At 41.3% G+C, this 24,153-nt stretch overlaps 1 protein-coding gene across 6 annotated transcripts in view; it reads right to left on the minus strand.

The window, feature by feature from the left end:
• The window catches only part of RNF144B (ring finger protein 144B), a 154,207-nt gene extending 130,532 nt beyond the window's left edge, over positions 1-23,675 (minus strand). For all 6 annotated transcript variants that reach the window (XR_014326512.1, XR_014326513.1, XR_014326514.1 and 3 more), the window contains exons 1-2: positions 23,410-23,675; positions 10,971-11,174 (exon numbers count right to left, since the gene is read on the minus strand). Coding sequence is in view for 1 of the 6 variants with exons in the window: in XM_082848236.1 (XP_082704362.1) it covers positions 10,971-11,138 (168 nt within the window). In the remaining 5 variants the exon portion in view is untranslated. The remainder of the gene's footprint in view (positions 1-10,970; positions 11,175-23,409) is intronic.
• Positions 23,676-24,153: the final 478 nt, after the last annotated feature.

The following is a 24,153-nucleotide window of genomic DNA, read 5'->3' on the forward strand; positions in this document are numbered from 1 at the left end:
ACACCCAAACAAAGCCTTCCAGTGCCTCCACAATGCTCTTCAACATGGCATACAAGACCCTGCTTGCCTTTCCAGCCTCCTGCCCAAGAACACCCATACTTCCAACAACATGTTCCAGGGATGTCTTTCAGTGGGGTTCCTCAGTAGACCTCTCCTCCTTGGTTCTGTGCCTCACACGTGGTTGCCCCTCCTCCCTGTAGCACGTCTATCAATCAATCTCCTATTCATCTTTTGGCCTTATCCCCTCAGGAGACCTTCCCTGACCTCCTCAGGAGACCCTCCCTGACCTCCTCAAGTCTAGTTTAAGAGGGTTCCCACATGAACCCTCAGCACACTGTACTTCCTCTATCAGTGGATCTGCTTCCCACGTGAAGGCTGGACTGATTATACCTTATGCAGACAATTAGCACAGTGGCTGGTACACAGTAGTAGCAAATGGAAGAGTAGAATCAGGACTTAGATGGGAATAGACTTAGAGGAAATTGGAATACAGGTGATACTTCAAAAGAATAAACTTTGATGACTCAGTGGATGGAAGGGAAAGTTCTCTCATTGGACACCCACTTTCTTTCTTTCTTTCTTTCTTTCTTTCTTTCTTTTCTTTCTTTCTTTCCTTCCTTCCTTCCTTCCTTTCTTTCTTTCTTTCCTTTCTTTCCCTTCCTTCCTTCCTCCCTTCCTCCCTTCCTCCCTCCCTCCCTCTCTCCCTTCCTTCACAGCTGTGTTGGGTCTTTGTTTCTATGCGAGGGCTTTCTCTAGTTGTGGCAAGCGGGGGCCACTCTTCATCGCAGTGCGCAGGCCTCTCACTATTGTGGCCTCTCTTGTTGCGGAGCACAGGCTCCAGACGCGCAGGCTCAGTAATAGTGGCTCACGGGCCCAGTTGCTCCGTGGCATGTGGGATCTTCCCAGACCAGGGCTCGAACCCATGTGCCCTGCATTGGCAGGCAGATTCTCAACCACTGCACCACCAGAGAAGCCCTGGACACCCACTGTTGCCCACTCTCTGGTCATGATTTGCATGTTTGGCCAGCCTATCACATTCTGCTATGTGGTTCAAAGAATTAAACACTGGCAAGGTATGCTTTTAAAAAAAAAGACATGTAAGTGCAGATTACCAACATACCATCTGTTTATAACCTTCTTTGTGAAAAAGAAATTAAATCTTGGCCCATTTTCTAGAACCACCCTGCTACCCTGATACTATATGCTTTTCTAAAAGAAAGTAGAAAAGCCTTAAGTACTTGTTCAACCAATGATCAAAGTCAAGAATGTTGTGCAAATGAAGCTTGTTCCAAAAGAATTGTGTCAACCGAACCAGGGGAAGGGGGAACAAATTTATTAACATTCCCACATTGGACAGAGCCCTGTGGGTGAATTTTTAATGAGTAACCTTGTCCTTGCCCTCTAACAGAAAGATAACCTTCATTCAAATAATACAAAGCTAGTGAATAGAATAAAAATTTGATTTCAACCAATTTTATTCTAGAGAACAGAACTCATACTAATAAGTAGAATTTATACAGAAACAGGTTTCAAATCAATGCAGAAGAAAAAGATAATTCAGGATTAGAATTTCCAATAACTGAATAGCTAGTGTTATGGTATGTCCCAATCCTGGATGTATTCAAGCAAAATCTAGACGATCACACCAAAACCAGCAGAGCTATACATGCTACCTGTATTCCAGGCACTGTACTACATGCTTTATCTAGATCTTCTAACCTTAAAGGATGATTTATTATTATCCCTAAATTATATAAAAGAAAATGAAGACTCAGACTATCTATAGACATAAATGGCTATCACCTGCTGGTCCAAGCCACCCTCATTTCTAGCCTGGATTATCATATTTACCTTCTAACTAGTCTCCATGCTTTCACCCCTGCCCCTGTAGTACATCCTCTACACAGCTGGCAGGGTGATTGTGATGGTTAATTTTATGCGTTAACTTGACTAGGCCATGGGATACCTGGGTATTTGGTTAAACATTATTTCTAGGTGTGTCTGTGAGGGTGTTTCCAGATGAGATTAGCATCCAAGTTGGAAGACTGAGTAGAGCAGATCCACCTGCCCCCCAACCCATGATGTAGATGGGCCTCATCTAATCAGTTGAGGGCCTGAATAGAACAAAAAGGTGGAGGAAGGGAGAATTCACTCTCTCTGGTCAACTGTATGAGCTGGAACATTGGTCTTCTCCTGCCCTCAAACTGGAACTTACATCACTGGCTCTCCTCATTCTGAGGCCTTCAGAGTCAGAGTGGAACCACACCACTGGTTCTGATGAGTCTCTAGCTTACAGACAGTGGGTCATGAGACTTCACCGCCATAACTGCATGAGCCAATTCCTTATAATAAATCTAAGAGAAAACAGAATCCTAATAATAGAACCAATAAAAGATGTATGTGTGTATATGTATGTACGTATATACTCTTACATATATACACGTACATACATATGCATATATACATATATGTAAGAGCATGTGTATACACACATACATACGTATCTTTTATTCGTTCTGTTTCTCTGGAGAACACTTATTAATACACTGATCCATTTAAAACAACATTAGCTCCAAAATAACCCACAAAAAATAAAATAAAAAGGGGAGGAAAAATTACATCATGTTACACTGTGGGTTAAAACCCTCCAAAGGTTTCTGTTCTCACATCAACCTAATGTCGAAATTCTTATCATAGCCTGCAAGGTCCTACCCACAAACACCACTATCTCTCTGACCTCATGTCTGATCTCCCTACACACACACACACACACACACACACACACACACACACACACACACGCACACGCATACACGTGCATGCACACGCACACTGGCCTCCTTGCTGTATCTGAACATATCAAGCACACTTCCAGCTTAGGACCTCTGCTTCCCTCCACCTAAAACTCTCTTCTCCCAGGCATCTATACAGTTTGTTCCCCATGTTCTTCAGGTCTCTGCTTAAATACAGAATAATGTATTTTCTGCTTAAATAAGAAATAAATTAATAATACAGAATAATGTATTTTCTGTTTAAATAAATAAATGCTTAAATAAGTCAACCCTCTGTATCCATGTGGTGGGCAGGTTGGTTGGTTCCAGCACCCCCGCCAGATAACAAAATCCACTGATGCTCGAGTCCCTTAGACAATATGGCCTAGTACAGTCGGCCTTCCACATTCCTCAGTTCTGCATCCGCAGATACAGAGGGCTAACTATAACACCTTGTCGGTGAGACTTCCCTGACCATCTAACGTAAAATAGAAACCCCCTCTCCTTTAGCTTTCCCTATCCCCTTCCGCCTGCTTTGTTTTTCTTCAGAGCACATATCATCATCTGACGTCTGCATTTACTTACTAGCGTCTGTGTCTTGCACTAACCTGTGACCTATTTGAAAACCAGACCTTGATCTGATTATTTACGACTGTATCTTCACCATCAGAGCTGTGCATGGCACAATAAATCTTTGTTGAATAAATGAAGCCCAGACAACCAGATTTGAAATCTATTCTCTTAAATGTCAAGCCATTCTGGCATCCAGGAAAGGAACTTCTTTCACTAGGAAGGCAGGGGCATTAGATCTAAGGTCCCTTCCAATTCTAGGACTATGATGCCATGACACCATCATTAGGGCCTTAAGAGCATGGTTCTCTCTGCTGCTCTTTCCTTTGGCCACATTTTACCACTTTCCTTGAATAAGTAAGTGGTAAGCATTAGGCAATGGATGAGATCATAGGTCCAGGAAGCCAGCTCCCCCTTAAGTCATCTCTAGTCCATTTCTCATGCTACTACAGTTTGCCTTTATTTCTCAGATGCTATCTGACCTGCAGCCACTCAGTTGTCAGTGGAAAAAGAGAGTATCAAAATTTGTGTTTTTACACCAGTGGCTTGACTGCCAAATATACAAGTCATCATAGTTTTATCATTAAAACTCCAGTCAAGCATAAGCAGCAAGAACACTGAGGTCATTTACAAATAAAGACAAAGATAAATTTACCAACTCACCATCGATCGTCCAAGATAAAGTTAAGGGAAAGCACAAAACCAACCTTGCAAGCCAGGCTATATTTTAGTACCAGAAACCAACAGAGCAAGAGAGGGCTCTGAACTGGCAGAATTTACTTCTGTCTATCTAGTACTACTAGAAGACATGGGAATCCAGGGAGCTGGAGATTTTAAAACTTCAGGAAAGGCTGGCAGGTCACATGACCAGAAGAGGGGACGGAAAACTGTTCCATAACATTGCTGGAGTAAGATGCCTCATTATTTCCTGCAGTCCACAGAGTTCTCAGTAAAAGACACTAAAAATGATACTAGATTAAACATATCAAGCCAGTAAGTAATTATATTATTATATTCTTATTGGGGGTCAGCAGCTCTTAAACGTTAGCTTGAGACACTTTCATCTGAATCTTTTACATCCACCAGAAATGTACTCATCTATTGACTTTCCAAGTTGTGTTGGTTTTTGGTTTTTCCTATAAGTCCTACTGCTAGGTCTTCAGTTGAAACATGCAGCCATTAGCCACTCTTTGGACAGATCCAACAGAGAAATTTCTCTTTCTCAACCCTAACTGCTAATCTGTGGGTGTCTCAAGAATAGTAGTGAGTTGAAATCACCTATATAACCACCATTTTTTTTTTAAACATCTTTATTGGAGTATAATTGCTTTACAATGTTGTGTTAGTTTCTGCTGTATTACAAAGTGAATCAGCGATATGTATACATATATCCCCATATCCCCTCCCTCTTGTGTCTCCGTCCCACCCTCCCTATCCCACCCCTCTAGGTGGTCACAAAGCACTGAGCTGATCTCCCTGTGCTATGTGGCTGCTTCCCACTAGCATTTGGTAGCGTATATATGTCCATGTCACTCTCTCACTTTGTCCCAGCTTACTGTTCCCCCTCCCCGTGTCCTCAATTCCATTCTCTACATCTGTGTATTTATTCCTGTCCTGCCCCTAGGCTCTTCAGAACCATTTTTTTGTTTGTTTTTAGATTCCATATATATGTATTAGCACACGGTATTTGTTTTTCTCTTTCTGACTTACTTCACTCTGTATGACAGTCTCTGGGTCCATCCACCTCACTACAAATAGTTCAATTTCGTTTCTTTTTATGGCTGAGTAATATTCCATTGTATATATGTGCCACATCTTCTTTATCCATTCATCTGTTGATGGACACTTAGGTGGCTTCCATGTCCTGGCTATTGTAAATAGAGCTGCAGTGGACATTGTGGTACATGACTCTTTTTGAATTATGGTTTTCTCAGGGTATATGCCCAGTAGTGGGATTGCTGGGTCGTATGGTAGTTCTATTTTTAGTTTTTTAAGGAACCTCCATACTGTTCTCCATAGTGGCTGTATCAATTTACATTCCGACCAACAGTGCAAGAGGGTTCCCTTCTCTCCGCACCCTCTCCAGCATTTGTTGTTTGTAGATTTTCTGATGATGCCCATTCTGACTGGTGTGAGGTGATACCTCACTGTAGTTTTGATTTGCATTTCTCTAATGATTAGTGATGTTGAGCATCCTTTCATGTGTTTGATGGCCATCTGTATGTCTTCTTTGGAGAAATGTCTATTTAGGTCTTCTGCCCATTTTTGGATGGTATAACCACCTTTTTATAAAAGGTTAATGAGGAAGCAAGTCAAGCCTTTACACGATTTCCTTCCTCTAAAACATTTTTGAAAAACAGAACAGCTCAGCCTACTGACAGAACTTAGGAAAGAGAGGAATAATAATGTTAACTTACTAGGGGTCTGGGACTGTGCTAGTTGCTGTACAGGGATTCTCATTCGATGCTTCCTACAACACTCCAAGATAGATACTACTATCCACTACTCCCCCTTCATCCTACAGGTGAGAAACTAAGCTTCACAGAAGCCAAAGAACTTGCCTAAAGTTATACACCAGTAAACAGCAAAGCCTGAACACGAGCCTGGGTCTTCCTAGCTCTGCATCTGCACTTTTAACCACTATGAGTGCGACACTGGAAGGGAAGAATGGAGGTGGGACTAGAAAAATGACATTCCTTCCTCCTTATGTAGGTATCGGTTAGAATCCAGGAAAGAACCACTGCAGGTTCTTCGCTTCATTTGAAAGTTACCAGTCCGTGTGGGTGCGCATGTATGTTTGGATGTACTCAGAAACATACACAACGTATGCACGCACACACACTGCAAATCTTCCCACACTGTAAATGTCTCCCAGGCTATATGTGGGCCTTGCTTAAAGGTCACCCAACAGGCCCCAAGGAAAAGAAGGGCTTGGTTTAAAAAGCTTTATATTTCCTCTCACTTTTTCAAACACTGGAAAATCCATTTGGCTCAGAGAAATGAATAGTAAAAGGAGTTCTAACTACTTAGAGCCAACAAAACATAATGGAAAAAAGGCAAGAATATGGCTGGACTTTATTTTCTTTTTGCTCAGCACATCCTGTCTTTAATCTGAATGGTAAATAGGCCAAGCCAACATACTAACTCTTTTTAGGTGAAATTATCTAGGTTATGAAAACAAGCAACAACTGTGTTTTCATTATTCTTTAATTCGTGGCTGACAGAAATAGCTTCCAAAATAAATCAGAGAGGCAAATATTGCTCACAAGGGAGAAACCCACAAATTTTCCCTCCTTTGATAATGGATTTTTGTGAATTTTTTTTCTTTCCCTTGAATTATAATTGTGTGGTATTATCTGAAAGAGTGTGTTGCAAAAGCTAGAAAAGGGGAATTTGAATTTTCATATTTGCATTATTTAAATCCATGGGGGAGGGTGGGGAGAGAGAGAGAGACTTTTTCCATATTATTAATTATTAATTAACATCCCTGAGATATTTAACTTTCAAGTACAACAAGGAATTTTACAACACCTCCCTCTGTAACCCCACAATATCTTTGGCTCCGTGATGTACCTAATGATTCATGACTTAAGTCAGGCTAGTGAGAGCTCCACCCATTTCTGTCTGTATATTTAGCTTCCCTTGCTTCATACTATACTTTCTTCTCTATGTTAAATCTGAGCAAACAGTCTAACAGAAACCATCTTCTCAAACAGAACATGGTAAAGCTTCTTTTAACAAGAAACTAGATACATCGATGGATTATTTGAAGCAACATCTGTCCCCTTCCTTTCTCTGGATGTCATTTAAATCAAGAATTACATCCATGGGGTAAGTCAAAGCGGCATTCTTCCATGCACTGGTTGTGGGGAAATTAATAGGTATTCCACTCAAAAAAAAGGTGGCATTGGTCAAACGGAAATGCTTCATCAGGAGAAGGTCAACAGGGTCCCTTTGCTTTCTTTCTAACCACAAGATTTCACAGAGTCTCTAAAATGCAATTATGCTTTACATGCCTCCAAGAGAGGACTAGAAAACATACACGTTTCCAAGCTAATTTGACTTGGAAACAGAGCTGGAGGGTCATGGAACACCCTTGGGTTAGGGAACACCCGCTTAAGCGCCAGGTCTGAGATGGCCAACAGCCAATGGTCCAGTCAGACATTGTCCATCCTGTACTCTCCAAGTACACTGATCACACTGTTTCTTAGGGAAAACAGGACAAGGACAGAATGTATAAAGAGCTTTACTGAACTGATGAAAATATATAAGTATAGCACCATCTCTAGCAAGAGAACCATTACATTTGGACATTCTCTTCATGGGAGGGGGAAGAGGGAACCATCTTAGCAAAACCATTTTAAATATATGGCATGCACAAGAAGGCTTTCCCAGTCAATAATTGGAAGATGTCATCCAATCGTACTTAAAATTGGGAATTAGTAGTATATAGCCTATTAAAAAATGTCACAGGTTTCTTTTCAGCCTTGAAAACACAAAACACATTTAATATCTTTAATTCGAATGCAAATCAAAATCTAGGGGGATCAGACACATTTTTAACTGGTATTTTTAACTGGTTTTTAACATCAGTAACCCTCAGATACATTTTTTTTTTTTTTTTTTTTTTTTTTGCGGTACGTGGGCCTCTCACTGTTGTGGCCTCTCCCGTTGCGGAGCACAGGCTCCAGACGCGCAGGCTCAGCGGCCATGGCTCATGGGCCCAGCCGCTCTGCGGCATGTGGGATCTTCCCGGACCGGGGCATGAACCCGTGTCCCCTGCATCAGCAGGCGGACTCTCAACCACTGCGCCACCAGGGAAGCCCCCTCAGATACATTTTTAAACTGGTTTTTAAAAAGAAGAAATAAGGGCTCTAACAGAAACGTTAGAATAGTATTTCAGGTGAGTCTGGTATCAACTGCAAATTTATAGACACTAATGTAATCAAACACATACAGCTCACTATTTTGGCAGATCATAGAAAACGGGGTATTGGGAAGCCAGGGAAGGTTAATGTTTACAGCGATGAAAAGTTCCCAAGTTGGAGGGATACCAACAATACGAAGCCATTTGTCTTTCTGCTCTTGAGTACTCCCCAACAATGAGGAAGTATGAATCTAAATGACAGAATAATCTAATTGTATGAACTCCTACCCCCAAACTGCTGAAGGAGAAATAAGAAGCAGTTGTGCTGTCTTTAACTGGGAACTAAGCTCTATGGAAACAATAATATGGCAATGGCAGTAATCTGTGAGTATGAAACACAGCCTCTGCTTGTCTGCGTATTCCTTACCCAACGCTGACGCACACATTTGAATTCTGCTCTTCGAGATCTCATTGCAAAAAGTGAATTCCATATCCTGCTTTGAAACATCATTAACCCTCAGACAAAAATTTCCACTCTGGCTTTAACCGAATGTTGCTTCTGACTCATTTGTTTCAAGGATTAGCAAAGGTCCTGAAGCGATGTGAGAAAGTCAAAGAAAACAGTTTTGAAGCACAGCACTCAGAAACAAAGTAAGACCAAAGGAAACTGAAGCTGCCCCGTGATGACAAGGCCGTTTCCTTACTTCCTGTGAAGCAACACACGCTGACAAGATGAGGAAGATCCAGCATAAACAGCACTTACTGAAGCCTCTTCTGTCCACCCAACTATCAGTGTAACATCCTGGTCCCTACACTCCTAACCTCCTGCTCTGCTTTTTTTCTAAGCCCCTATTACCCACTAGTATGTAACTTACCTATTTAGTATGCTAATTATTTATTATGTAACTCCTTTGATAGCATGTAAGTTCCTAAGAGCAAGGATCTATGCTGGGTTTTGTTTCTTTAACTGATAAATCGCGGCGCCTAGAACAGTTCCCGGAACGCACAAATGCTGCTCACTAGATATCTGTTGAATAAAGGGATAAATGATACTATTTCTTTGCCATCTTTGGATCCTACAGTTGAAAACATAAGGAGAGGATTTTAGTCACTTTCCTTTTTACCTAAAAATTATTCCAAGCCTTCTCTCTATGCTAATCCTCAATCCAGAAGAATTTAAGAAAATTGATATAAACTAGCTAGAAAATGTGTCATGTTAGTTAAATTAACTTAGAAAAAAGAGATGGAGCAAAATTTATTTCACCTTAACTGTTTTTTTTTTTTAAAGTATGCTTAGTAAAATGTCTTTTTATAAATTATACCAGTATTTCCTAAATGATTTCTTTCTCCTTATTCCCGTTGGTTTAAGCACTGATCACTGTATCTAAACTGGTCAATTTCCTTCACAAGTCAGGGGTATTAAATTCACATTTGGCTGATGATTATTATACTTATTGTATAATAAATATTAACAGTCTGTCCATACAAGGCCTACCAAAGCAAAGATAAACAGTGACTATTGTAATTTAGGCATAAGGCCCTCCCCTCTACCATGCTGAAATGCCCAGCACTCTTCCTAGCTGACTCTTACTCCATCCTTAGTTTAAAAGTGTAGCTATTTCAAACACACAGGACACACAGGAGAGAGGTAGGTACCATAAATAGAGGAAAGATCATTTATTTCTGGGCCTATGAATACAGGCCCAGAGCAGCTATATCTTACCACTTTTTCATTTTTTCATGAAAAATTTACCAATTTGTTATTTGAAATTTCCCAATTGGGGATGCAAACAAAAATGTGTTGAGGCCCGATGTGGCCCACAGGCCTCAGTTTACAATCTCTTGTTAAGGCCTCAGGTCAGAGAGCACTGCCACCAGGAATCCCCCTCCCACTCCTAAAGTGGGTGAGGCACTCCTGCGGTATGTTACGTCTAGCCATCCCTGATTTCACCAAACTCTCGTATAGCTCCTGCAATGTGTCCATCTTTTCTGTGGGGAGTATCTTACTTATCCTTATATTCCCAGCATCAAGTGTCTAGCACAGAGTAGGAGCTCAAAAAATGCTTTAATAAATGAAAATTTGAACAAGACCACCTGGTTCACACTCCTAGTAGTCCCCGTGAACCCATCAGTCCATTTCCTATCTTTATTCTTTAACCAACCAGCCTTCAGGGATACATGCAATCAAGGTCACGGGCCCTGATACCAAGTGCCAAACTAAAAGACACAAGCCCACCCCTGAAGATCTATAGGGTTATATTTGTTATGAGGAATAAGCAGCATTCGGCATATTGTGAAAATAGGAAAAAAATTTAAAAAGGACATTCGACAAAGTAAAACAGTTGTATACCATGTGCTTTGTAGGAGACGAGCAAGTACATGAAAGAAAATTCAGCAAATTGCTGCCTGATTTCTCTATCATTCAAAACACTTGATGAGCTTCTTACAGATGATAGTTAACTAAGGCATGTTTAAAATGTCTATTTTGTTCCTTAGCTAGAGCTTTAAGAACAGAAAGATGCTGCTTATTCAACCAATAATTAAACTTCATATACGTGTTACACTTTGCCTAAACCCCAGTAAATATCGGGTTTACTATTCAAGATAGTATTTGAATCATATCCAAATGTGGAATTGCTCTCCCAAGCAGAATCATATTGTAGCAAACTTTGGCTTCTCGGTAAGTCACAGAAGTATATCCTGTATTTTTACAGTTCTTCCCTTTGTATTCTCTCATGATGAAAGCATCAGGGTAAACTTACAGCTGTGCAGAAGATGCACCGGCATTCCTGGAGCGTGGTCATCTTGTCCAGAGACTGTTCACACAGGCAGAGTTTGCAAGTGACGAGGGGGGCCAGAGCTAGGTCTCCAGGTGTGGGATTTTCGGCAGCGGTCATGGTGAGACAGTGGAGCCTACCAACTGAGCCCATCAGCCTGTCTTCAGCGTTCTTCAGTCTCCTCTATGCCTGCAGAAAGGCCCAAAGCAGAAAATATTATATCCATTGATACAGCTATTGTTTAACCAACACATCTGGGCACCAGCAGGGCAAATCCTCACCCTCAATGATCTAAGTGTACAGTAAATGCACTTCTAAGAACCATGGATTAGAGAGCTTATCACCTTGGCAACCTATTCCTAGAGTCCTGAAATGTAAGGTGACCTCACTGTCCTGACTCATATCAAGTCAACTACGGAAATTAAAAGACTACTATGAACAAACACGCCATTTAGGAATCGCATTGCTATGATCAATTCAACAGATTCAAAAAATACTTAAAAAGAGAATGTCACTCAAAAAGTTAAATATAGAATTACCATATGATCCAGAAATTTCACTTCTGGGTGTACACCCAAAAGAATTCAAAGCAGGGACTCAAACAGATACTTGCACACCGATGTGCACAGTAGCATCATTCACAACAGTCAAAAGGTGGGAACAATCCAAATGTCCATCAACGGATGAATGGATAAACAAAATGTGATATAAACGTACAATGGAATACTATTCAGCCTTAAGAAGGAATGAAATTCTGACACATGCTACAACAGGGATGAACCTTGAAGACATTATGCTAAGTGAAATAAGCCAGACACAAAAGGGCAAATATTGTATGATTCCATTTATATGAGGAACCTAGAACAGTCAAATTCACAAAGACAGAAAGTAGAAAGGTGACTACCAAGAGCTGGAGGAAGGGCAAACGGAGAGTTATCACTTAATGAATACAGAGTTTCTGGCACGATGAAAAAGTTCTAGAAATGGATAGTGCGATGGTTGGACAACATTGTGAATGTACTTAACACCTCTGAATTACAGTTAAAATGGTTGAAATGATAAATTTTGTTATGTATATTTTACTCCAATAAAAAAAATTTCAGGGCTTCCCTGGTGGCTCAGTGATTAAGAATCCACCTGCCAATGCAGGGGACGCGGGTTGGAGCCCTGGTCTGGGAAGATCCCACGTGCCACGGAGCAACTAAGCCCGTGCACCACAACTACTGAGTCTGCGCTCTAGAGCCCGCCAGCCACAACTACTGACCCGTGTGCCACAGCTACTGAGCCCTCACGCCACAGCTACTGAAGACCGCACGCCTAGAGTCTGTGCTCCACAACAAGAGAAGCCACGGCAATGAGAAGCCTGCACACCGCAACGAAGAGTAGCCCCTGCTCGCCGCAACTAGAGAAAGCCTGCACACAGCAACAAAGGCCCAACACAGTCAAAAATAAATTAATTAATTAAAAAAAAAATTTTCAATAAGGTGTCAGTGTTAATTGTGTTCCTTCACATGCATTATTTCATTTAATGTTTTGCAACCACAACGACTATTTCCTTCATTTTATAGATGAATTGAGGTCCTGAGACATTAAGTAATCTGCCAAAGTTCTCAGAGCTTATACACGGCACAGCTAAACTCAAACCTCCATCTTCTGAGGCCAAGTCCAGTGCCTGGTCCATTACACAAGAACTGCCTCACAAGTGGATACTATGTGGAGGGATGTAGCAGGGAGAGAGAGAGATATAGGAATAGGGAGGGAAAGAGAGAAAGAGAGAGAGGTGAATTCCATGACTACGGCTATCATAAGATCACTGAAGAATAAAATTTGTCTCTACACATAGCATGACTATAGGAAAGGATATTTCTACACCGAAAAATAAAAATTATAACCGAAGCCCTTCCACTAGATTTTTATTCAGAATATCTTTAAAAGAGGTAAGATAATTGTGAAAATAATTTCCCTACATATACATAGTTTATATCACATCAAGAAATTTCATGTTCTGATTAAATAAAAGCAAAATCCTTAAGTTCTTACTATTTTAACAGAGTATGGCCAATTCTAATAAATTTGGCCATAGAAATAATTGTATCCTCTCCCCCCAGAAGAACCAGACTCTCTTCCTCCCAATTTTTGGGCAAAAGAAATTATTTTACATATTCAGCATCTGTTATGCAGCCCCACAGCGACTTAAGTCTCCATATATTAGTACAAAAGAACTAAAATACGGGAGAAAAAACCAGATTCGATTAGAAAGAAAAAAAATCTATGAGATCTAATTGCACTAACTTTCTCAGTGGCACATCAGAAAGAGTCAACAGTTTCTAACTCTAGTGCCCTGAAGTGTTTACGGTTTATCACCTACTCCTTAAGTAGTAGTAAAAGACTTGATCAAAAATAAATTAAATAGGAAGCTAACCAATGACTGGCTTCCAATATGATAGATATTTCTCGGGAAAAGACCAATATGGGTCAAGACACAGTATTCTTATTCAATTAACTATCGACGATCTATCATCCAATAGCAAATTAAATTCAAATCAACCTACACATCAAATCCAGGATTTTAAAGTTAAAAAAAAAAATCCCTTTAGGGTCAATTAGGGGTAAATTGAATTTTACTTCTCCCCTGTTCCCAGTTTATACTTAACACAACTATCGCCTGTTTTCTTCTCCAAGACTCCTCCGTTAATAACATACATCATCTTATCGAAAACGTCTTTTCATCTCTATTTTCCCAACACTGCTCATACAACATATTCTGAGTTATTTTCCCCCTCAAAAAAAGAAATCCCAAGTCACACAAGAAGAAGAAATGTAGCCAGTAAATGCTTCCTGTGTAGGGAAGATGGGAAATGACACAGGCCAGAAACATCCCACACCACAAATGTCAATTACACTAACAGCCCATTTGGAGGAAGCTGTTGAGAACAGATAAATCCTGTTGTCCCAGCCTAGGCAAGAGAGCAAGGTGTTCTTCAAGAAAGTCATTTTTTCCTCACAATCTATTTTTCAGAAGGGGACATCTAACAGGCCAATGTACTTGAAAAACAAAGACATAATGGGATACTTCTTAAAAGGTTATCTCTGGGACTTCCCTGGTGGCACAGTGGTTGAGAGTCCGCCTGCCGATGCAGGGGACGCGGGTTCGTGCTCCGGTCCGGGAAGATCCCACATGCCGCGGAGCGGCTGGGCCCGTGAGCCATGGCCGCTGAGCCTGCGTGTCCGGAGCCTGTGCTCCGCAAGGGGAGAGGCCACAGCAGTGAGAGGCCCGCGTACCGCAAAAAAAAAAAAAAAAAGGGTTATCTCTTTGAAATAGTCTTCTTTTGAAGGCAGGGAGAGAAGTTGTGTGAATCAAGGACATCTGAAAGGTAATCTTGTCCCTTGCAATATACATAAGTTTTTACTCAGTTTGTGAGTTACATGCCTATAGGCTATGAAATCAAAGTTGTAAAAATATAAAAATATCACCTCCAAAAGTTTCCTCCTGCCCCCTTTATTTATCATTGTTTTGTGTGCGCGTGATTAGGAGCACTTAAAGTAAGATCTACCCTTGGCAAATTTTTAAGTATACAATACAGTATTGTTAACCACAGGCACCATGCTGTTCCACAGGTGTATACTTACTTCTCAACTCATCAAATTCTATACATTAAACATGTACACTTCTTGGTCTGTCAATCATACCTCAATAAAGTGGCTTAAAATTTATACATATAAATTTAAACTATATATATATTCTTATAACATAAAAACTTTTTACAAAGCAGAGACCAATTTTGTTTAAAAAAAAATTCCAAGCATTCCAATCAAGGCAGAACTTGTGACTGAGACAGAGGAAAGAAGTCACATATTTCATGTCTTTGAGAGCTGAACAATCCAAAATAATTCTTCAAAACGAAGTGATTTATCTTTCTGTCTACCAGAACCCCAGTTCCCCAAAGCGATGGCTTTTGAATATTTTTAAAGCAGTGGAATTTTATAAAAACAAAATCTTAAGCACCCCGCCTTTGGATAAAAGAGATAAGGTAGACTAGCGCCAGTTGAAACAACACGGGGAGACCCCGTCCAGGTACCCTTGACCTTCCCTTCAGCAGCCTCCCAGGCACCGTCATGGAAGCTGAAGGCTTCACCACGCACAGTTCGAAAACCAGCCCTTTGGTTTTCACTCTGGGCAAAATCAGTAATGAATGTTTTAGAAATAAATGACACACAGTAGCACTTCATAGAAAAAGAGTAACAAACAAGAAATCTGTTCACCATTGATTCATTAGAAGTTGAGCCCTTCAAGCAATAGTCTGGGGAATCCCGAAGTCCTCTAAACGAATCTCCCCCGCACTTGAGATGTTTGTGAATGGCTCCAAGGTGTCCTAGTGTTTCTTCATTTATGTCTTAAGATTCACTGGTCTCGGGCTTCCCTGGTGGCGCAGTGGTTAAGAATCCGCCTGCCAATGTAGGGGACATGGCTTCAAGCCCTGATCCAGGAAGATCCCACATGCCACGGGGCAACTAAGCCCACGAGCTACAACTACTGATCCCACACTCTAGAGCCCACAAGCCACAACTACTGGAGCCCGCGCGCCTAGAGCCCATGCTCTGCAACAAGAGAAGGCACCGCAATGAGAAGCCCGCGCACCGCAACGAAGAGTAGCCCCCGCTCGCCGCAACTAGAGAAAGCTCGCGTGCAGCAACGGAGACCCAACACAGCCATAAATAAATAAATAAGTAATAAATAAATTCTTTAAAAAAAAAATTCATTCCTCTCTACAACATGAAACCACCACTGGCAGAACTATCCCCCCGCCCAAACTACTAAACTAAATGCCAGGAAGCATAGAGGGGTGGCCAGAAGATGACCAACCACACACTCGCAGTTCCCCTGATGTGCTCACGGAACCAACATCCTCATAGGTACACTGACAATACACACACTCCCCTCCAGGTTTCCAGAAAAGTCTTCCTTCCAGAGAGCCAGTAACTCACTCTTACTGGCTTGCTCAACTTGTTTTGCCTCACACTTCACATTTCACCTAAAATAAGAAAGTGACTTGAATATTCCATCCTCCTGCTTGATTTAAAATGGTAACAATTATAATTACTTTTACAGTTATTACAAGTGCGACTGAGCCTCTTTTTGGATGTCAAGAACCCAACGAGAAAAGAATTTTGGTAGCGAATGTAAGAGCCATGTTGCAAAGAAGAAAAACGTGACAAGCTAACTTCAAGTTCAAATGTTCTAAAGTTGGTGGCAGGGTTGAGGGTGGAGTGGTGAGGGCAGGCTTCACCCAGATTGTAGAAGTCTCACTTGCTTAACTATAAGTAATCACATAAGAGGACAGATTGGCTGGGGCATGCAAGGAAGGAAAGCCACTCTAAAACATGTGATTTTGCACTAAATTACCGGGAAAGGGGAATCAGCAGTTCTGCCTACTCTGAGTGTCTCTTACCCTACAAAGTATTCATTATATGAGAAGCAACCACCTTCTGATAGGAAAGAACAGGACACTTTTTCCCTCTTGTGTTTTCATTAGAATTGCCAAAGAAAGGAATACTTCAGAAACGGTGCTGGAAAGCTCAGGATGTATAAGGAATTTTCATATTCTGCTGGCGGCCTGAAAAGGCAATCTGCTCCAAAAACGCAGTGGGTGAGAGAGCCAACCTTCAAAGTATTTTTAACTAACGTAGTTTATATCCGTTTCACTACCCAAAATCATAGCTGTTATTCCACTGCACAAAGATAACATGATTGGAGAGGATAATGTTTTACTAGGATACTTGTCTAGTTATTAAGGAATTTTTACACCATCTGTAAAAACTTTAAGATTTAGATAAATTGGTAAAGCACAATTAAAGGGACTAAGAGAAAAAGAAAGTTAATACAATGAAACAGCTGGATGTTACTTATGTAATAGAAATATTAATTTATGTAAAAATCCAGTTGATCTGTGGTGAGGGGTCTTAATTCCAGGCCATGATATGAAAGTCTAAGAGTTACTCAAGAACAAGGGACAAAACAGAAGAGACACATGAATGTTCTCAAAATGTTTACATGCCCCTGCAAGACACTGAGTCATCCCTGCAAAGTATTCATAAAAGATATGAATGCTTCACAGTGACAGGGAGCTAACAAAGGGAAGCGTTTTCAGGAACAGTAGGTAGTGGGGAAGGTAGGGCTGAAGTGCTGCCTGTATAATGGAGAGACATTCACAGGAAGCAGAGCAGAGATACTCTAGCAGAGCAGAAAGAAACAGTAATCCGAAGGTCCCACCTCTGCCTTGTTGGGAAAGCCCTCCCAATATCAACTAAGACTGACATGTTAGGCAACCAGCCCAACACAATCCAAAAATTAATATTTTGTTGACCTTGGCATTTCTACCCAATGCAATGATTTATTTCACTGCTGGTTCACGTTCTTGACCAAAGCTATTAGTGACTCAAATGGTACTGACTGAACCTAATAAAGTGCTGACCATCATCAGCCATTAGCCACTTGCTGAAATTCTACCCTAATACAGTTTGGAATGGAAGGTAGACCAGCTGACTGGTAGAGTACCAAGGGCTGTGGACATTGGTGGTAAGTGAGGCAAGGGCTTATGCAAACCTCCATACTGGCCAGTGTTGTGGTTCTACTCCCTTACTACATCTTTGACCCATTCTCTGGCCACTCATCTGGCCACTCAGGGACTAGATGAACCAGTGCACAACCAGTAATATCAGAAAAACAGTTCTAATATATGCCTTGAGAGGGCAAGAACAAACGGGAACACAGGCAGCCTCACTAGTAATCACAGAAATGGAATTACTCAAGTATATTTTATGTCCATTTAATTGCTTTGTAAAAGAATGAGTAGATGCATGGCATCACACATGAGATACATCATTATTTGAAAACAATAAAACATATTAGAACCTATTTTCTAGTACAGTCGTCCCTAGATATCCATGGGGGATTGGTTTCAGGACCCCTGGCAGATACCGAAATCCTCAGATGCTCAAATTCCTTTTATAAAATGGCCTAATACAGTTGGCCCTCCGCACCCGCGGCTTCTGCATCCACAGGTTTCACCAACCACCATGTAGGACCCACCAATATGAAGAGCTGACTGTAAAAACAAACCCAAGAAATGCTTAATTCTTAGCAATAATGGAGGTAAATATTCACCTACTCAGGCTTTGTGAGGTGGTAGCATTGCTGCAAAACACTGTTTATCACTGTGATAGGAAAGGGAACTTCGGTTTTCTTCCCCACTGTTTCGCAGCTTCATTCAGGGGAAATCAAGAGATGAAAAAATATTCAGTCTAAAATTCTTTTAGTTTTAACATCTTCATCTCAACAGGTTCCAGGATGTCAATAAGATTATAACTCTGTAACCTGGAGACCCGGTTTCTTCTAAAAATGGAACTGATATGCAAATATATCGCTACTAATTTTTTTGTGGGCCAAAAAGACAGATACTCCCTTAGGAGGGGAATCTTAAATATTACCAAAAACTGTTTTCTAGGCAGTCTCTTTGCTATTTGAAATTATGTAATGAATAAAGCCCGTTATTTTAATAAGATCTATTTTTTCTAGCTTTATTGAGATATAATTAATACAAAAAATTGTATAAGTTTAATGTATACAATGTAATGATTTGATATAGATATATTTTGCGAAATGATTACCATAATAAGGTTAGTTAACACTTCCAGCACCTCAGTTACCATTTTTTTAAGATGAGAATAATCAGATCTAATTTTTATATTTTTTCCTACAAAGTACATAGGAGAAATATATGGAAAGACATATGAGATCACGACCAACAAAGTACATGATATTGTGATAAGCTAACTCTAAACCTTACAGAGTACAGGGCATCTGGGATGTCAAGTTTTAACATTTACAAAACGCCTATCCTTCTAAAAAGCGCGTTTCTTTTTTCTTGCCTTCTTTCTGTATTCTCATTACCACTGCGAGGTAAGGCCCAGGAGGCGGAAAACCATTCCCAGCTTTCCTAACAATGAAAACTTATCAAAGAAGGTAGGAGTGTATATGAGAATAACAGCTCAATGATATTTTGGGCATTGTAATTTTACATTCATCATTGTAGGTCCCTCCTCAACACCACGGCTGTGCCCTGCCCTCCTCTTATTTAATCAGTGGGTCCCTTGCCTCCCACAATTATTCATACAGCCCTGCTGAATAATTGCCTTCCCCCTGCCTGGCATAACAACAAAGCTCAGAGGCAGGAAGGAACGCCACTTACAGGCAGGTCAGACAATGATGTAATTAACAGATCAAGGAGAAGTGTTATTTCAGAAAGCCCCATTGAGCAAGAGACAGGCTGAATTCCTGGGTTATGACACTACCAAGAAACTACAGTGCCTAAAGAATGAATATCTAAACCAAAATGTTTTCTCCAAATGAATAAAAGCATGTGTAAATATTACCCTCTCCTGTGAAAGTTAAAAGTTGTATACAGACATTTTATAGACACAAATTTAAAACCAGTGTGGGAAAAGAACTCCTCCATCCCACACCAAGCAAGGTGCAGGGCGTGTATTTTTGTACATCTTTGCCAAATGAGTTTCTCAAGGAATCAAATACAGAAAAATGCAAAACGCAGAAAATAAGGTCAACCCACAAAGAATTGAATTCCATACGTTAGGTGCTATGGATGTAAAGGTGATTAAACATAGTCCCCACTTACAAAGCATAAACTGGTTGAGGAGGTTGTCAACAGACAGGTTCATATAATCATACACAGGACAATTTGTGGGTTTATAGCTTCAGCCACAAGTCCAACAAAAAAGAGAAATGAGATAGTCTTGTTCTATCTTCCCAAGAAAGACAAAGAACCAGTTGACTTAAGGTCTGACACTCAAACTCATGACTGCAGAGGAATTAGAAACCACTGAGACATATCTTTCAAAGCATGTTCTTTTTTTTTTTTTGCGGTACGCGGGCCTCTCACCGTTGGGGCCCCTCCCGCTGCGGAGCACAGGCTCCGGACGCGCAGGCTCAGCGGCCATGGCTCACGGGTCCAGCCGCTCCGCGGCACGCGGGATCCTCCCAGACTGGGGCACGAACCTATGTCCCCTGCATCGGCAGGCGGACTCCCAACCACTGTGCCACCAGGGAAGCCCCCCAAAGCATCTTCTTTAATAGATACCACAAGCCATGTGATCAGAAGTATCCCCAGCTATGAATAAGAGAAGTGTATTTCACTTATATTGTTGTGTTTTCAATTCAAGCAAGGGAGCCAATCATAGATGAGAAGTTTCTCATTTCATGTTGCGAAAGCATTGATCACTTTCACTCTCTTTAATGTACAGTTTTCAATTTTTTAATAACTACTAAGGTATAATGCATTGGGTTTAGGAGTATTCATCCACCAAGTAAAGAGCAAATGCCAATGTTAATAAAAATAAAGTGTTAGTGCAAGACCTCCCACATATGCCTAAAGGTGAAAAAACAAATTTAAAATTAAAATAATGAAATAAATTAACTTAGATGCTCTTATGCCTCTTTAAATTACTTAACACTCAGGTGACATCAGGGAAACATTATCAAAAAAAAAAAAAAAGCCCAAAAAACAAAAACATAATTAAAAGGACAAACATCAAAGTATTTTTCATTCTCAGGTAAAACAACATGAATTAAAATTACTATTCTAGGGGCTTCCCTGGTGGCGCGGTGGTTGAGAGTCCGCCTGCCGATGCAGGGGACACGGGTTCGTGCCCCGGTCTGGGAGGATCCCACGTGCCACGGAGCGGCTGGGCCCGCGAGCCATGGCCACTGAACCTGAGCGTCCGGAGCCTGTGCTCCTCAACGGGTGAGGCCACAACAGTGAGAGGCCCGCATACAGCAAAAAAAAAAAAAAAAAAAAATTACCATTCTAGTCCAAAGTCACTTTCACTTCCAAGCTTATTCAGATTCTTTCAAGGCAGAGGCTACATCTTATACATCTTTATATACTCAGCCTCTAATCACTCAATACCACAGTAGATAACTTCTCTAATGTACATGGAGGAGAAGAAATACTCAGGGCCTGATTCTCATCTGGATTCGTTTCCAGCAAGTCAAAAGCTGAAAATATTGATAATTTGTTATAGCTAAGGCACTTCAATAAATTAAGGCAGGCATCCCTGAAAAAAAGTCTAAGTACTCAAGAGCAGTGGCTGCAGATACCAGCTCCCCAAAGCTCAGCTTGGCCCAATTCCCATCTCTGAAATAATCAGTTGCACAAAGTAGGTTTAGTCCCCAAACTGTCTGGACTTTGTTCCTCCACCAACATCTGGGTTCAACATGATTCCTGACCTCTACCTCAAAGTAGAGATTTCAAACACTAAGAACCTCACTCAACAGGAAAGTAATACCATAAGTCAAGGCCAGGGGAAACACAGAAGCCAGGACCAGCAGAAACAGTACAGAGAAATGATTCTGATGTCCTTAAAAATGTTCCTAAACATCTAAAATATTGAAACAACTTTTCAAAAAGGAAAACTTAAATATAAATTTCTCAGATTAAAATATTTGTATCATTCAAGAGAAAGAGAGTTTCCAGAAAGCTAAATGGTCTTACCATTTAAATAAAATGAGCTTTTCTCTTTCTGATAGAGCATACTTTCCCCTCTGCTGTAGGGTTTGGCTCTGAAAACCTGGATCATAATCTGAGAGACCCAAAAACTAATTATTATGTTTAAAAAAAGACATGTCTTAAACTGACCTAGTTTGGAAGCCTGGATGCCTTTAAATTGCCAATGAACTGAAACCATTCATGAGAATGGGGCTTTTGAATGCTGAGAATGTTCTTTGGGGCTCAGCACAAAGATATTTGGCATAGGTGACTGTAAATATTTGTAAAACTCTGGGTAAATGGACAGTGTTTGACCACACTCAGAACTCACGTCCAGCACAGTACTGTAGAAGCAAGTTATCTAGGGTGATTGGTTTGGGGGCGGGGCGGGGAGGGGGTGGCTGTTGGTTGAGGGTTTTTTTTTCTATTTGTTTTAAATAAAAAGCCAAGCAATTCAATTCTGCTACTTGACATCTTTTTACATTTTCTATACCTTGAGTTTGTTTACTCATCAAGACAGTTCGAATTTATTTTCTTTCCCACTTTCCTAACTTTATGCGCAGCACAAAGAATAAAATCCCAGTCACAGGTGTGCAAAAGGGAAGACAGGAGTTTTATGAAAATGTGGCCTTGGACTTCCTAATACAATTCTCTCCACGTGGCCTTATGGATCTGATATAGATGTCTTTCTTTTTCTCGCTCTCTCTCCTCTTCAAGATAGCTTCAGAAATACTGAAGGGACTGTTACCCATGAAAAGGACTAGGGTCGAAAAGGGAGGACAGAGTAAGGAGGAGGGACCAGCAGAGGAATTAGATGTGAAAGGGACTGGGGACCAAGAGGCTCATCTCAGTGAAAGCTACAGCAGCCAGATACTTTAATTAGCCAGCAACTCAGTGAAGACTGGTTGGGTTCCTTTTGCCTCTTACCCCACACCCTAAAAACTGAGTCATCTCAAAGTTCATTTATTTTGCTTCTGGGACTAGACTCCCGCAATCGGCTGCTTCAGAAACGTTAGATACATTGTTCTTTAATTCATACCTGGCAACGTTCAAATAAACCTCCAGAAACGCCAGTTCAGAAGAACACTGCTAGTCCTATTGTGAGCCCCAGCTAATGTTTTGAAAAGATATGTGCTGCAGACAGAAATAAGAAAGCGAGACTAGTGCAAGCGTGAAGACAGAGAACATTTTTCCAGAAAGGGGAAATCATTTCTGAGAAATCCAAATGTGAGAAGTATATGCTTCAGGAGCAGACTTACAGCAGAATCCCTGAAACTAGTAAGAAAAACAAAAGGTACCCTGGAAGGGGTAAGCTAAAGATACCTTTAGTCTGCTGATACAGGAATTGGTTTCATTTTAACTTAAACTTGAGAACAGCAATATAAGATCAGAGTTTCACCCTGTTTTATCAGCAGTTACACGACAAAATAAACAGCATAATATATGACCAAGATCCCACAGATAATAAAATATCTTATCCATATCTAGGTATGTCAACGTATTGCTGTGCATTTCCAAATAGCAGAAAGCAAACATCTGAGATTATGCCAAGTTTGGTCTCCGCTGAAGACACAGCGAGGTTTGATCTAATCTGGAATTTTGCAATACATTCTGAAGAGACTGTTTTATTAGAAATTAAACTCGTTTCTTTTTACCTTTACAAAGGTATCTATTTTTTAAAGTTAACAGGTGTTTCAGGCATTCAGAACGAATTCAGTTCTGTACGTTTAAGCACTGGAGGCAGAAAATAAAGCTAAAAACCATGGTATCAGAGATAGTCTCTCGTCCTTTTTTCTTTTCTTAGTCCAACTCCACTGCTGTCTTGCAATGCCTGCAGCGTTTAAAAAGCTCGCTAAACCTACCTGGCAGGAGAGCTACGTTCCTCCCGGCCGCCGGGCTTCTCAGCAGACTCCCTCGCGCTCACCGCCAGCCGGGGCTGCTCGCACCCCGGGGAAGAGGAGTTGTTCCATTCTCTCCCTCTGCCGCTGACAGCTTCGCGCTCTGTAGGACTGCACCAGGGCTCGGGCTCCCAGACCAACTGGGCCGGAGGAGGAGTACCTGTAACCGCCTCCTGCCTCGGGGCACAGCTGCGATGCCCGGGAACCTTGCAGAGCGTGGGGCTCCGCACGCCAGCAGCAGCCCCAGGAGCCGCGCGTTTATTTATACAGGAAGCTCAGGCGCGGCACTTCCTACTTCCCATCTGGGTCGCTCTTCAACTGCAGGTGATGGTCTTAACCCTGTCTGAACCCGGCTGCCAGTGCGCCCGAGCAGTCCCGCCCTCCTGCACTCGCTCCACTTAGCAGGACCGCTCTCTTGTCCTTCTTGGACGGCTGCTGCAGAAATGCCGAGCAGGGTAGCCAGCAGCAGCCCCTAGTGTCCTTCCTTCTGCCCAGACAGGGGCACTTCACCTACTGGCTCTCAGAACTTGACGCTTCTCTGCACGCGTCCTCCCAGGACGCCTGTCTCCCTCCTTCCCAGCTCTTTAAGTCTCTTGTTTCTACTTATAACAACCCAGACCTGCCTTCCCGCCTTGCCGGAAAACTGTTTCTGTAGAAACACTTCCCATGCATGTTTCATCCAAAACACATGTACTTGATTTGTCCTTT

Source organism: Leucopleurus acutus, assembly GCF_964270905.1.
Source record: "Leucopleurus acutus genome assembly, chromosome: 10".
NCBI classification, from domain to species: Eukaryota; Metazoa; Chordata; class Mammalia; order Artiodactyla; family Delphinidae; genus Leucopleurus; species Leucopleurus acutus.